We start from the raw sequence: 15,707 nt of genomic DNA on the forward strand, positions 1-15,707 counted from the left end.
ATAGTGCTTCTCCTTCCAATGGGACGCTTCCCCTTTAATTCCCTATTAAATAGTGCTTCTCCTTCCAATGGAACGCTTCCCCTTTAATTCCCTATTAAATAGTGCCTCTCCTTCCAATGGGACGCTACCCCTTTAATTCCCTATTAAATAGTGCTTCTCCTTCCAATGGGACGCTACCCCTTTAATTCCCTATTAAATAGTGCTTCTCCTTCCAATGGGACGCTACCCCTTTAATTCCCAATTAAATAGTGCTTCTCCTTCCAATGGGACGCTTCCCCTTTAATTCCCAATTAAATAGCATCAGCTGTGCAAAAGTGGGGTTTGTGATGGTGGTTGTGCGAGAGAGGAAGTGTTCAACCCTCCGTTCCTCTTCACTCCGTTTGTTTTGTTGTATTTAAAAAAGTGTACTTTGTAGCCTCGTCTCAAGTTTAACCAGGATCGGATCCACTCATTGCTTCCTTCGGATTACACCTCTCGGTTGGTCTCTGCTGGTTCTTCATGGCCTTTTCTCCTCTGTTGGCGGATTGTCTGACTGACTACGATATTTAATTTGTCTTGAGTGTGATGTATACCGTGATGATTTATGAGGTCAGTAGTAGTTGAAGACGTATTGAGATGTGATACTCTTTATGGTTGTGTGGTAAAACAGTTTGATATTTAGATTGTACGATTTGAGACTGGGTTTACGCTACACTTGTATGAACGGACAAACGTTGCGTGACTAAGGTCACTTGAGTTCCCTGAACTCCATTACCGGGCCGGAATCTTTTAGGCCCGAGGTACAGGACATTTCTGGAGGAACCAGAGCTCATTATTTGTTATATTATTATGTGTTTGTGATCATTTATGGTGCTAATACAACCCACGCTAAAGAACACATTTGTTTTGAAGTTATTTCCAATGTTTTAAGGGTTTATGAAAAGTGTGTATCCATACTGACTTTTACATGATTCCTTTATATTGGTGTAGACTTGATGGACCAGACTGCACTCATTCCCTCTCAAACCAAAAGGAGAAATCCATATTTTCTCTGGTAGTCACAACCTACCTGTCACCCCTAACAAACAATAACCTCAAGTCAAAACCGTTCCACCATGTTCCCTCCCTTCCTCCTGTCTTTCCTCATCCAGTCCCTCATTCCTTTATATCCTCCTCTGTGGATATCCTCCTCCGTCCTCTCTCCTTATCCACTCCTCTCCTCCTCTGTGGTTCTCCTCCTCTGTGGTTCTCTTCCTCTGTGGTTCTCCTCCTCTGTGGTTCTCCTCCTCTGTCCTCTCTTCCTCTGTGGATCTCCTCCATCTCTCCTCCTCCCTTCTCTCCCCCTCTTTTACCACTCCTCGTGCTCTCACTGTCTATCAGTCTCTCCCTTCTGTCTCCACCTCCCCCTCTCCATCCCCCCTCCATCCTCTCCCCGCATCACGGCCCGGCTCATGTTGCTCCTTACCTGCATGCCCTCCTGTCCTGAGATGCCGACGCCCACATCAGCCACCTGAATCATGCTGACATCATTAGCCCCATCACCTGAGATTAATGAGATAGAGGGGGGGGGAGAGGGAGTGAGGGGGAGGGGGGGAGAGGGAGAGGGATGGGGAGAGGGAGGGGGGGAGGGGGAGGAGGGGGGAGAGGGAGGAGGGGGAGAGAGGAGGGGGGAGATGAGGGAGGGAGAGAGACATTCAGTAAGAGGTGCTAGTAGCTCAAAACCCTTTGTCCTCTGTACTCCACCTTAATGCTAAAACAGCAATGACAGAAAAACAACTGAGCTTCCCAAGTGCACCACCAGCACCAGCACCACTAATACCACCACCACCACTAATACCACCAGCACCACTAATACCACCAGCACCACCACCACTAATACCACCACCACTAATACCACCAGCACCACCACCACTAATACCACCAGCACCAATACCACCAGCACCAATACCACCAGCACCAATACCACCAGCACCAATACCACCAGCACCAATACCACCAGCACCAATACCACCAGCACCACCAGCACCAATACCACCACCACCACTAATACCACCAGCACCACCACCACTAATACCACCAGCACCACCACCACTAATACCACCAGCACCACCACCACTAATACCACCAGCACCACCACCACTAATACCACCAGCACCACCACCACTAATACCACCAGCACCACCACCACTAATACCACCAGCACCACCACCACTAATACCACCAGCACCACCACCACTAATACCACCACCACCACTAATACCACCACCACCACTAATACCACCAGCACCACTAATACCACCAGCACCACTAATACCACCAGCACCACTAATACCACCAGCACCACTAATACCACCACCACCACTAATACCACCAGCACCACCACCACTAATACCACCAGCACCACCACCACTAATACCACCAGCACCACCACCACTAATACCACCAGCACCAGCACCACCACTAATACCACCAGCACCACCACCACTAATACCACCAGCACCACCACCACTAATACCACCAGCACCAGCACCACCACTAATACCACCAGCACCACCACCACTAATACCACCAGCACCACCACCACTAATACCACCAGCACCACCACCACTAATACCACCAGCACCACCACCACTAATACCACCAGCACCACCACCACTAATACCACCAGCACCACCACCACTAATACCACCAGCACCACCAGCACTAATACCACCAGCACCACCAGCACTAATACCACCAGCACCACCACCACTAATACCACCAGCACCAGCACCACTAATACCACCAGCACCAGTAACAACAGTCAGTAAACAGGGGAAGACCACCAGCACCAGCAACAACAGTCAGTAAACAGGGGAAGACCACCAGCACCAGTAACAACAGTCAGTAAACAGGGGAAGACCACCAGCACCAGTAACAACAGTCAGTAAACAGGGGAAGACCACCAGCACCAGTAACAACAGTCAGTAAACAGGGGAAGACCACCAGCAGCAGCAACAACAGTCAGTAAACAGGGGAAGACCACCAGCACCAGTAACAACAGTCAGTAAACAGGGGAAGACCACCAGCAGCAGCAACAACAGTCAGTAAACAGGGGAAGACCACCAGCACCAGCAACAACAGTCAGTAAACAGGGGAAGACCAGCAGCACCAGTAACAACAGTCAGTAAACAGGGGAAGACCACCAGCAGCAGTAACAACAGTCAGTAAACAGGGGAAGACCTCAGTAAGTCAGTTTCCACGGTCAGCTCTAATACACTACAGCTTCATAGAGGAAGCAGCGATACGCCATCCCATCATTTGTTTTCAACAGGACAATGACCCAACACACCTCCAGGCTGTGTAATGGCTATTTGACCAAGAAGGAGAGTGATGTAGTGCTGATCAGATGACCTGCCCTCCACAATCACCCGACCTCAACCCAGTTGAGATGGTTTGGGATGAGTTGGATCACAGAGTGAAGGAAAAGAAGCCAACAAGTGCTCAGCATATGTGGGAACTCCTTCAAGACTGTTGGAAATGCATTGATGAGAGAATGCCAAGAGTGTGCAAAGCTGTCATCAAGGCAAAGGGTCGCTATTTGAAGAATCTCAAATATGAAATATATGTTGATTTGTTTAACACTTTTTTGGTTACTACATGATTCCATATGTGTTATTTCATAGTTTTGATGTCTTCACTATTATTCTACAAGGTAGAAAATAGTAAAAATAAAGAAAAACCCTTGAATGATTAGGTGTCACTGTAACCGTTAAACATTCAATAAAAAAAAATAAAAAAATAGTTGAGGAACTAGACTGGCACATACCTATGGCCAGCATTGAGGAGCTAGACTGGCACATACCTATGGCCAGCGTTGAGGAACTAGACTGGTACATACCTATGGCCAGCATTGAGGAGCTAGACTGGTACATACCTATGGCCAGCATTGAGGAGCTAGACTGGCACATACCTATGGCCAGCGTTGAGGAACTAGACTGGCTCATACCTATGGCCAGCGTTGAGGACCTAGACTGGCACATACCTATGGCCAGCGTTGAGGACCTAGACTGGCACATACCTATGGCCAGCGTTGAGGAACTAGACTGGTACATACTTATGGCCAGCATTGAGGAGCTAGACTGGTACATACCTATGGCCAGCATTGAGGAGCTAGACTGGTACATACCTATGGCCAGCATTGAGGAGCTAGACTGGTACATACCTATGGCCAGCGTTGAGGAGCTAGACTGGTACATACCTATTGCCAGCGTTGAGGAGCTAGACTGGTACATACCTATGGCCAGCGTTGAGGAGCTAGACTGGTACATACCTATGGCCAGCGTTGAGGAGCTAGACTGGTACATACCTATGGCCAGCGTTGAGGAGCTAGACTGGTACATACCTATGGCCAGCGTTGAGGAGCTAGACTGGTACATACCTATGGCCAGCATTGAGGAGCTAGACTGGCACATACCTATGGCCAGCGTTGAGGAACTAGACTGGCTCATACCTATGGCCAGCGTTGAGGAGCTAGACTGGTACATACCTATGGCCAGCGTTGAGGAGCTAGACTGGTACATACCTATGGCCAGCGTTAAGGAACTTGACTGGTACATACCTATGGCCAGCGTTAAGGAACTAGACTGGTACATACCTATGGCCAGCGTTGAGGAGCTAGACTGGTACATACCTATGGCCAGCGTTAAGGAACTTGACTGGTACATACCTATGGCCAGCGTTAAGGAACTAGACTGGGACATACCTATGGCCAGCGTTGAGGAACTAGACTGGGACATACCTATGGCCAGCGTTGAGGAACTAGACTGGGACATACCTATGGCCAGCGTTGAGGAACTAGACTGGGACATACCTATGGCCAGCGTTGAGGAACTAGACTGGGACATACCTATGGCCAGCGTTGAGGAACTAGACTGGCTCATACCTATGGCCAGCGTTGAGGAACTAGACTGGGACATACCTATGGCCAGCGTTGAGGAACTAGACTGGGACATACCTATGGCCAGCGTTGAGGAACTAGACTGGGACATACCTATGGCCAGCGTTGAGGAACTAGACTGGGACATACCTATGGCCAGCGTTGAGGAGCTAGACTGGTACATACCTATGGCCAGCGTTGAGGAACTAGACTGGGACATACCTATGGCCAGCGTTGAGGAACTAGACTGGGACATACCTATGGCCAGCGTTGAGGAGCTAGACTGGTACATACCTATGGCCAGCGTTGAGGAACTAGACTGGGACATACCTATGGCCAGCGTTGAGGAACTAGACTGGGACATACCTATGGCCAGCGTTGAGGAACTAGACTGGTACATACCTATGGCCAGCGTTGAGGAACTAGACTGGGACATACCTATGGCCAGCGTTGAGGAACTAGACTGGGACATACCTATGGCCAGCGTTGAGGAACTTGACTGGTACATACCTATGGCCAGCGTTGAGGAACTAGACTGGCTCATACCTATGGCCAGCGTTGAGGAACTTGACTGGTACATACCTATGGCCAGCGTTGAGGAACTAGACTGGGACATAACTATGGCCAGCGTTGAGGAACTAGACTGGCTCATACCTATGGCCAGCGTTGAGGAGCTAGACTGGTACATACCTATGGCCAGCGTTGAGGAACTAGACTGGTACATACCTATGGCCAGCGTTGAGGAGCTAGACTGGGACATACCTATGGCCAGCGTTGAGGAGCTAGACTGGCTCATACCTATGGCCAGCGTTGAGGAGCTAGACTGGTACATACCTATGGCCAGCGTTGAGGAGCTAGACTGGGACATACCTATGGCCTGCGTTGAGGAGCTAGACTGGTACATACCTATGGCCAGCGTTGAGGAACTAGACTGGCTCATACCTATGGCCAGCGTTGAGGAACTTGACTGGTACATACCTATGGCCAGCGTTGAGGAACTAGACTGGCTCATACCTATGGCCAGCGTTGAGGAACTTGACTGGTACATACCTATGGCCAGCGTTGAGGAACTAGACTGGGACATAACTATGGCCAGCGTTGAGGAACTAGACTGGCTCATACCTATGGCCAGCGTTGAGGAGCTAGACTGGTACATACCTATGGCCAGCGTTGAGGAGCTAGACTGGTACATACCTATGGCCAGCGTTGAGGAACTAGACTGGCTCATACCTATGGCCAGCGTTGAGGAACTTGACTGGTACATACCTATGGCCAGCGTTGAGGAACTAGACTGGGACATAACTATGGCCAGCGTTGAGGAACTAGACTGGCTCATACCTATGGCCAGCGTTGAGGAACTAGACTGGGACATACCTATGGCCAGCGTTGAGGAGCTAGACTGGTACATACCTATGGCCAGCGTTGAGGAGCTAGACTGGTACATACCTATGGCCAGCGTTGAGGAACTAGACTGGCTCATACCTATGGCCAGCGTTGAGGAGCTAGACTGGTACATACCTATGGCCAGCGTTGAGGAACTAGACTGGCTCATACCTATGGCCAGCGTTGAGGAGCTAGACTGGTACATACCTATGGCCAGCGTTGAGGAGCTAGACTGGTACATACCTATGGCCAGCGTCATGACCTTCAGTTTGTTCCGGACCAGTTTAACCACCATACTCTTCTGCAGCGGTGTGGAGCGACAGCAGAGGACTGACCGACAGCTCCTCGCCAACGCCAGGAACTTCTCATCTAGGCTGCTGTCCAGCGCGTAGGCCAGCGTCCGCCCGTCAATCACCAGACCCAGCCGGTGCACCAGGAAGGACTGGGTCTGGGAGGAGGAGGAGGGAGGAGGAGGGGGGAAGGAGTAGGCGGGAGCGTAGTCTTTCTGAAAGGATCTGGAAGGATCCGAGGACAGGAACTTAGCCTGGATGTAGTGTAGACTCTCTTCTAGAAGGACTGCCATCGCCTCCTGTTGCAGAGACAGGCAGAGAGGGAGAGAGAGACAGGCATAGGGTCAGAGAGAGACAGACAGAGAGAGAGAGAGAGAGAGACAGGCAGAGAGGCACAGAGAGGCAGAGAGAGAGAGAGAGAGAGAGGCAGAGAGGGAGAGAGAGACAGGCAGAGAGGGAGAGAGAGACAGGCATAGGGTCAGAGAGACAGACAGAGGGAGAGAGAGAGACAGGCATAGGGTCAGAGAGACAGACAGAGGGAGAGAGACAGACATAGCAGTAGTAGAACCTCTCCTCCAGTTAGATGGCGCTGCAGTGGATACAAGCCGTTATACAGGCTCCTGATCAATGCAGTATATTTTAGACTGATCTCAAAATTGTTTTCGTACATAATGTCTCCTATCCATGAAAACAACTTCTGGACATGAGAACAGCGATCACTAACCTCAATTTGGATGTAAATGTCTACTTTACCGGAAGTAAGCAGGACATTCTGCCAACCCCGAAACAGTCCCAAATACCAGGGAACCGAAAGAGGAAGTGACAACGCAAGAGAGGGGAAATGAGCATCCTGAAGACACTACGTTGGCGAGTAAATAAACTGCCTCTACCCGATTCAGGCCTTCATGGTCAAATTGCTGCAAAGAAACCACTACTAGACAAACTAAACACCTTCTTTGCCTGCTTTGAGGATAATACACTGCCCGCTAACAAGGACAGCACCCTATAAGCACCTCTCTGTAAGCACTTTCATGTTGACAGAAGTGAGTGCTACGGGGGGGCGATAGTCATTTAGTTCAGTTATCTTTGCCTTCTTGGGTACAGGAACAATGGTGGCCATCTTGAAGCATGTGGGTACAGCATGTTCATTGACTACAGCTCAGCATTCAACACCATAGTACCCTCCAAGCTCATCATTAAGCTGGAGGCCCTGGGTCTCAACAACCGCCCTGTGCAATTGGGTCCTAGACTTCTTGACGGGCCGGCCTCAGGTGGTGAATGTAGGAAACAACATCTCCACTCCGCTGATCCTCAACACTGGGGCCCCACAAGGGTGCGTTCTCAGCCCCCTCCTGTACTCCCTGTTCACCCACGACTGCGTGGCCACGCACACCTCCAACTCAATTATCAGTTCGGTGCTCAATACGTACTGTAAGTGGTCCAATGAAGCGGGAGGCTAAGCTACAGGACAGTTTCACTGGCACAGACTGGAATATGCTCCAGGATTCATCAGATAACATGGAGGAGTTTACCACATCAGTCACCGGCTGCATGTGGTTCTATGGGGTTCTACTAAGCTATATGGAATTGTTTTAAGAAGGTCATACCAAGGATCATTTTGCTATTTGATTTTGAATATTAAGACCTCTTGAAGTATAGATATAAGATATAACAACTCTTTGATGAAAATGTGTATATGGCCTTACTGCTACTAATAAACATCACGAATAACAGATTCACTACATCACGAATAACAGATTCACTACATCACGAATAACAGATTCACTACATCGCGAATAACAGATTCACTACATCGCGAATAACAGATTCACTACATCGCGAATAACAGATTCACTACATCGCGAATAACAGATTCACTACATCACGAATAACAGATTCACTACATCACGAATAACAGATTCACTACATCACGAATAACAGATTCACTACATCGCGAATAACAGATTCACAACATCGCGAATAACAGATTCACTACATCGCGAATAACAGATTCACTACATCGCGAATAACAGATTCACTACATCGCGAATAACAGATTCACTACATCGCGAATAACAGATTCACTACATCGCGAATAACAGATTCACTACATCGCGAATAACAGATTCACAACATCGCGAATAACAGATTCACTACATCGCGAATAACAGATTCACTACATCGCGAATAACAGATTCACTACATCGCGAATAACAGATTCACTACATCGCGAATAACAGATTCACTACATCGCGAATAACAGATTCACTACATCGCGAATAACAGATTCACTACATCACGAATAACAGATTCACTACATCACGAATAACAGATTCACTACATCGCGAATAACAGATTCACTACATCGCGAATAACAGATTCACTACATCACGAATAACAGATTCACTACATCACGAATAACAGATTCACTACATCACGAATAACAGATTCACTACATCGTGAATAACAGATTCACTACATCACGAATAACAGATTCACTACATCACTTATAACAGATTCACTACATCACTTATAACAGATTCACTACATCATGAACGACATTCAGCCACGGGACGATTTTTTTCTTGAGCTGATGGCGAGGGGGCCAGAACATCATAACAAATCATTTATAGCCTGCAAATTGACCGCAAGAAGCCCAAATAAAATATCATGTTTGACTAAAATATGCTCTCACTACTGTAAGTTGCTCTGGATAAGAGCGTCTGCTAAATTACAAAAAACGTCATACGTAAACATTTGGTCAGTGACCAGGCAGTGTGGTGCCAGGACAACAACCTCTCCCTCAACGTCAGTAAGACAGAGGAGCTGATCGTGGACTACAGGAAACGGAAGGCCGAGCAGGCTGCCATCCACATCGACGGGGCTGTAGTGGAGCAGGTGGAGTGCTTCTAGTTCCTCTGTGTCCACATCACCAACAAACTATCATGGTCCAAACACACCAACACAGTCGTGAAGAGGGCACGACAACACCTCTTCCCACTCAAGAGACTGAAAAGATTTGTCATGGGTCCCCAGATCCACAAAACTTTCTACAGCTGCACCATCGAGAGCATATTGACTGGCTGCATCACAGCTTGGTATTACAATTGCTTGGCATTCGACCTCAAGGCACGACAGAGCGTAGTGCGTATGGCCCAGTACATCACTGGGTACCAAGCTCCCTGCCATCCAAGACCTCTATACCAGGCGGTGTCAGAGGAAGGCCCTAAACATTGTCAGACTCCAGCCAGCTTGAACTGCCAACCAAGTCAGACCGCATGGCAAGCAGTACTGATGCACCTTTGACCCCCCAAGCTATAAGACTGCTAAATAGTCAACCAAAAAGCTACCTGGGCTATCTGCATTGACCCCCCCAAGCTATAAGACTGCTAAATAGTCAACCAAAAAGCTACCTGGGCTATCTGCATTGACCCCCCAAGCTATAAGACTGCTAAATAGTCAACCAAAAAGCTACCTGGGCTATCTGCATTGACCCCCCCAAGCTATAAGACTGCTAAATAGTCAACCAAAAAGCTACCTGGGCTATCTGCATTGACCCCCCAAGCTATAAGACTGCTAAATAGTCAACCAAAAAGCTACCTGGGCTATCTGCATTGACCCCCCAAGCTATAAGACTGCTAAATAGTCAACCAAAAAGCTACCTGGGCTATCTCTGCATTGACTCTTGTGTTTGTTATTATTTCTCTCTGCATTGTTGGGAAGGGCCCGTAAGTAAGCATTTCACTGTTAGGTCTACAGCTGTTGTTTAAGAAGCATGTGACAAATACAATTTCATTTGCCGATTTGATTTGCAATCGCCTCCGGGTGCAGAGAGAGACAGAGTGAGACAGAGACACAGAGAGAGAGAGCGAGAAAGAGAGAGTGACACAGAGAGTGTAGTGTACTATATAGTGAATAGGGTGCCATTTTGGACACAACCGTGGTCTGGTCAGTTACCTGAGAGTCAGTGTTGAGGTGTGTGTGTGTGTGTGTGTGTGTGTCATCTCACCTGAGAGTCAGCATTGAGCAGTGGTATAAAGTACTTAAGTAGAAATACTTTAAAGTACTGCTTAACTAGTTTTTTGGGGGGTATCTGTACTAGGACTATTAATATTTTTGACAACTTTTACTTCCCTACATTCCTAAAGGAAATAAGGTACTTTCTACTCCTAACATTTTCCATGACACCCAAAAGTACTCGTTTGACAGGAAAATGGTCCAATTCACGCACTTATCAAGAGAACATCCCTGGTCGTTCCTACTGCATCTGATCTGGAGGACTCACTAAACAGAGAACATCCCTGGTCATCCCTACTGTCTCTGATCTGGAGGACTCACTAAACAGAGAACATCCCTGGTCATCCCTACTGTCTCTGATCTGGAGGACTCACTAAACAGAGAACATCCCTGGTCATCCCTACTGCCTCTGATCTGGAGGACTCACTAAACAGAGAACATCCCTGGTCATCCCTACTGCCTCTGATCTGGAGGACTCACTAAACAGAGAACATCCCTGGTCATCCCTACTGCCTCTGATCTGGCGGACTCACTAAACAGAGAACATCCCTGGTCATCCCTACTGCCTCTGATCTGGCGGACTCACTAAACAAAGAACATCCCTGGTCATCCCTACTGCCTCTGATCTGGAGGACTCACTAAACACACACGCACGCATTTGTAAATGATGTCTAAGTGTTGGAGTGAGCCCCTGGCTATCTGTAATGATGTCTGAGTGTTGGAGTGTTGGAGTGTTCCCCTGGCTATCTGTAATGATGTCTGAGTGTTGGAGTGAGCCCCTGGCTATCTGTAATGATGTCTGAGTGTTGGAGTACGCCCCTGGCTATCTGTAATGATGTCTGAGTGTTGGAGGGTGCCCCTGGCTATCTGTAATGATGTCTGAGTGTTGGAGGGTGCCCCTGGCTATCTGTAAATTATGTCTGAGTGTTGGAGTGTTCCCCTGGCTATCTGTAATGATGTCTGAGTGTTGGAGTGTTCCCCTGGCTATCTGTAATGATGTCTGAGTGTTGGAGTGAGCCCCTGGCTATCTGTAATGATGTCTGAGTGTTGGAGTGTTCCCCTGGCTATCTGTAATGATGTCTGAGTGTTGGAGTGAGCCCCTGGCTATCTGTAATGATGTCTGAGTGTTGGAGTGTTCCCCTGGCTATCTGTAATGATGTCTGAGTGTTGGAGTACGCCCTGGCTATCTGTAATGATGTCTGAGTGTTGGAGGGTGCCCCTGGCTATCTGTAAATGATGTCTGAGTGTTGGAGTGAGCCCCTGGCTATCTGTAAATGATGTCTGAGTGTTGGAGTACGCCCTGGCTATCTGTAATTATGTCTGAGTGTTGGAGTGTTCCCCTGGCTATCTGTAATGATGTCTGAGTGTTGGAGGGTGCCCCTGGCTATCTGTAAATTATGTCTGAGTGTTGGAGTGTTCCCCTGGCTATCTGTAAATAATGTCTGAGTGTTGGAGTGTTCCCCTGGCTATCTGTAATGAGGTCTGAGTGTTGGAGTGTTCCCCTGGCTATCTGTAATGAGGTCTGAGTGTTGGAGTGTACCCCTGGCTATCTGTAATGATGTCTGAGTGTTGGAGTGTGCCCCTGGCTATCTGTAATGATGTCTGAGTGTTGGAGTGTTCCCCTGGCTATCTGTAATGATGTCTGAGTGTTGGAGTGTTCCCCTGGCTATCTGTAATGATGTCTGAGTGTTGGAGTACACCCTGGCTATCTGTAATGATGTCTGAGTGTTGGAGGGTGCCCCTGGCTATCTGTAAATGATGTCTGAGTGTTGGAGTGAGCCCCTGGCTATCTGTAAATGATGTCTGAGTGTTGGAGTACGCCCTGGCTATCTGTAATTATGTCTGAGTGTTGGAGTGTTCCCCTGGCTATCTGTAATGATGTCTGAGTGTTGGAGGGTGCCCCTGGCTATCTGTAAATGATGTCTGAGTGTTGGAGTGTTCCCCTGGCTATCTGTAAATAATGTCTGAGTGTTGGAGTGTTCCCCTGGCTATCTGTAATGAGGTCTGAGTGTTGGAGTGTTCCCCTGGCTATCTGTAATGAGGTCTGAGTGTTGGAGTGTACCCCTGGCTATCTGTAATGATGTCTGAGTGTTGGAGTGTGCCCCTGGCTATCTGTAATGATGTCTGAGTGTTGGAGTGTTCCCCTGGCTATCTGTAATAATGTCTGAGTGTTGGAGTGTTCCCCTGGCTATCTGTAATGATGTCTGAGTGTTGGAGTACACCCTGGCTATCTGTAATGATGTCTGAGTGTTGGAGGGTGCCCCTGGCTATCTGTAAATGATGTCTGAGTGTTGGAGTGAGCCCCTGGCTATCTGTAAATGATGTCTGAGTGTTGGAGTACGCCCTGGCTATCTGTAATTATGTCTGAGTGTTGGAGTGTTCCCCTGGCTATCTGTAATGATGTCTGAGTGTTGGAGTGAGCCCCTGGCTATCTGTAATGATGTCTGAGTGTTGGAGTGAGCCCCTGGCTATCTGTAAATTATGTCTGAGTGTTGGAGTGTGCCCCTGGCTATCTGTAAATTATGTCTGAGTGTTGGAGTGAGCCCCTGGCTATCTGTAAATTATGTCTGAGTGTTGGAGTGAGCCCCTGGCTATCTGTAATGATGTCTGAGTGTTGGAGTGTTCCCCTGGCTATCTGTAATGATGTCTGAGTGTTGGAGTGTTCCCCTGGCTATCTGTAAATGTCTGAGTGTTGGAGTGTTCCCCTGGCTATCTGTAATGATGTCTGAGTGGTGGAGGGTGCCCCTGGCTATCTGTAAATGATGTCTGAGTGTTGGAGTGTTCCCCTGGCTATCTGTAATGATGTCTGAGTGTTGGAGTGTTCCCCTGGCTATCTGTAATGATGTCTGAGTGTTGGAGTGTTCCCCTGGCTATCTGTAATGATGTCTGAGTGTTGGAGTGTGCCCCTGGCTATCTGTAATAATGTCTGAGTGTTGGAGGGTGCCCCTGGCTATCTGTAATAATGTCTGAGTGTTGGAGGGTGCCCCTGGCTATCTGTAATAATGTCTGAGTGTTGGAGGGTGCCCCTGGCTATCCGTCAATTAAAAAACAAGAACATTGTGCCGTCTGGTTTGCTTAATATGAGGAATTTTTTATTATTAGAATTTTTACTTTTGATACTTAAGTATATTTAAAACCAAATACTTTTAGACTTTTACTCAAATGGAATTTGACTGGGTGACTGTCACTTAACTCATTTTCTATTAAGGTATCTTTACTTTTACTCAAGTATGACAATTGGATACTTGTTCCACCGCTGGCGTTGAGTGTGATGATCTCACCTGAGAGTCAGCGTTGAGTGTGATGATCTCACCTGAGAGTCAGCGTTGAGTGTGATGATCTCACCTGAGAGTCAGCGTTGAGTGTGATGATCTCACCTGAGAGTCAGCGTTGAGTGTGATGATCTCACCTGAGAGTCAGCGTTGAGTGTGGTGATCTCACCTGAGAGTCAGCGTTGAGTGTGATGATCTCACCTGAGAGTCAGCGTTGAGTGTGATGATCTCACCTGAGAGTCAGCGTTGAGTGTGATGATCTCACCTGAGAGTCAGCGTTGAGTGTGATGATCTCACCTGAGAGTCAGCGTTGAGTGTGGTGATCTCACCTGAGAGTCAGCGTTGAGTGTGATGATCTCGTCGTCAGGTTCCAGCAGCTTGCAAGCATAGGCGATGTTGATGGCTGTCTCCTGTTTGTCCCCTGTCAGAACCCAGATCTGGAGCCCTGCCTTCCGCAGCGACGCAATGGTCTCTGGGACACCATCTTGTAGACGGTCCTCTATACCCGTTGCTCCTAGAAAACCATACAAACATCAACAGCTGTTGCATTAAACCAGAACCTTTCTAGAGGTCTTCAGTGGACATCAGTGTTGAAGGTATGCAGTACTAGTATGGACATCAGTGTTGAAGGTATGCAGTACTAGTATGGACATCAGTGTTGAAGGTATGCAGTACTAGTATGGACATCAGTGTTGAAGGTATGCAGTACTAGTATGGACATCAGTGTTGAAGGTATGCAGTACTAGTATGGACATCAGTGTTGAAGGTATGCAGTACTAGTATGGACATCAGTGTTGAAGGTATGCAGTACTAGTATGGACATCAGGGTTGAAGGTATGCAGTACTAGTATGGACATCAGGGTTGAAGATATGCAGTACTAGTATGGACATCAGGGTTGAAGGTATGCAGTACTAGTATGGACATCAGTGTTGATGGTACGCAGTACTAGTATGGACATCAGTGTTGATGGTACGCAGTACTAGTATGGACATCAGTGTTGAAGGTACGCAGTACTAGTATGGACATCAGTGTTGATGGTATGCAGTACTAGTATGGACATCAGTGTTGATGGTATGCAGTACTAGTATGGACATCAGTGTTGATGGTATGCAGTACTAGTATGGACATCAGTGTTGATGGTATGCAGTACTAGTATGGACATCAGTGTTGATGGTATGCAGTACTAGTATGGACATCAGTGTTGAAGGTATGCAGTACTAGTATGGACATCAGTGTTGAAGGTATGCAGTACTAGTATGGACATCAGTGTTGAAGGTATGCAGTACTAGTATGGACATCAGTGTTGAAGGTATGCAGTACTAGTATGGACATCAGTGTTGAAGGTATGCAGTACTAGTATGGACATCGGTGTTGAAGGTATGCAGTACTAGTATGGACATCGGTGTTGAAGGTATGCAGTACTAGTATGGACATCAGTGTTGAAGGTATGCAGTACTAGTATGGACATCAGTGTTGAAGGTATGCAGTACTAGTATGGACATCGGTGTTGAAGGTATGCAGTACTAGTATGGACATCGGTGTTGAAGGTATGCAGTACTAGTATGGACATCGGTGTTGAAGGTATGCAGTACTAGTATGGACATCGGTGTTGAAGGTATGCAGTACTAGTATGGACATCGATGTTGAAGGTATGCAGTACTAGTATGGACATCGGTGTTGAAGGTATGCAGTACTAGTATGGACATCGGTGTTGAAGGTATGCAGTACTAGTATGGACATCGGTGTTGATGGTATGCAGTACTAGTATGGACATCAGTGTTGAAGGTATGCAGTACTAGTATGGACATCAGTGTTGAAGGTATGCAGTACTAGTATGGACATCAGTG

The 15,707-nt window shown here is 47.6% G+C and overlaps 1 protein-coding gene across 1 annotated transcript in view; it reads right to left on the reverse strand.

The window, feature by feature from the left end:
• The window catches only part of LOC120053621 (probable phospholipid-transporting ATPase VA), a 59,658-nt gene that overhangs the window by 21,706 nt on the left and 22,245 nt on the right, over positions 1–15,707 (reverse strand). Inside the window, exons 3-5 of the mRNA XM_039000763.1 lie at positions 14,189–14,373; positions 6,524–6,869; positions 1,445–1,521 (exon numbers count right to left, since the gene is read on the reverse strand). Coding sequence (XP_038856691.1) covers positions 1,445–1,521; positions 6,524–6,869; positions 14,189–14,373 — 608 coding nt within the window. The remainder of the gene's footprint in view (positions 1–1,444; positions 1,522–6,523; positions 6,870–14,188; positions 14,374–15,707) is intronic.

The sequence above is a fragment of the Salvelinus namaycush genome, chromosome 9, assembly GCF_016432855.1.
Source record: "Salvelinus namaycush isolate Seneca chromosome 9, SaNama_1.0, whole genome shotgun sequence".
Classification (NCBI taxonomy): Eukaryota; Metazoa; Chordata; class Actinopteri; order Salmoniformes; family Salmonidae; genus Salvelinus; species Salvelinus namaycush.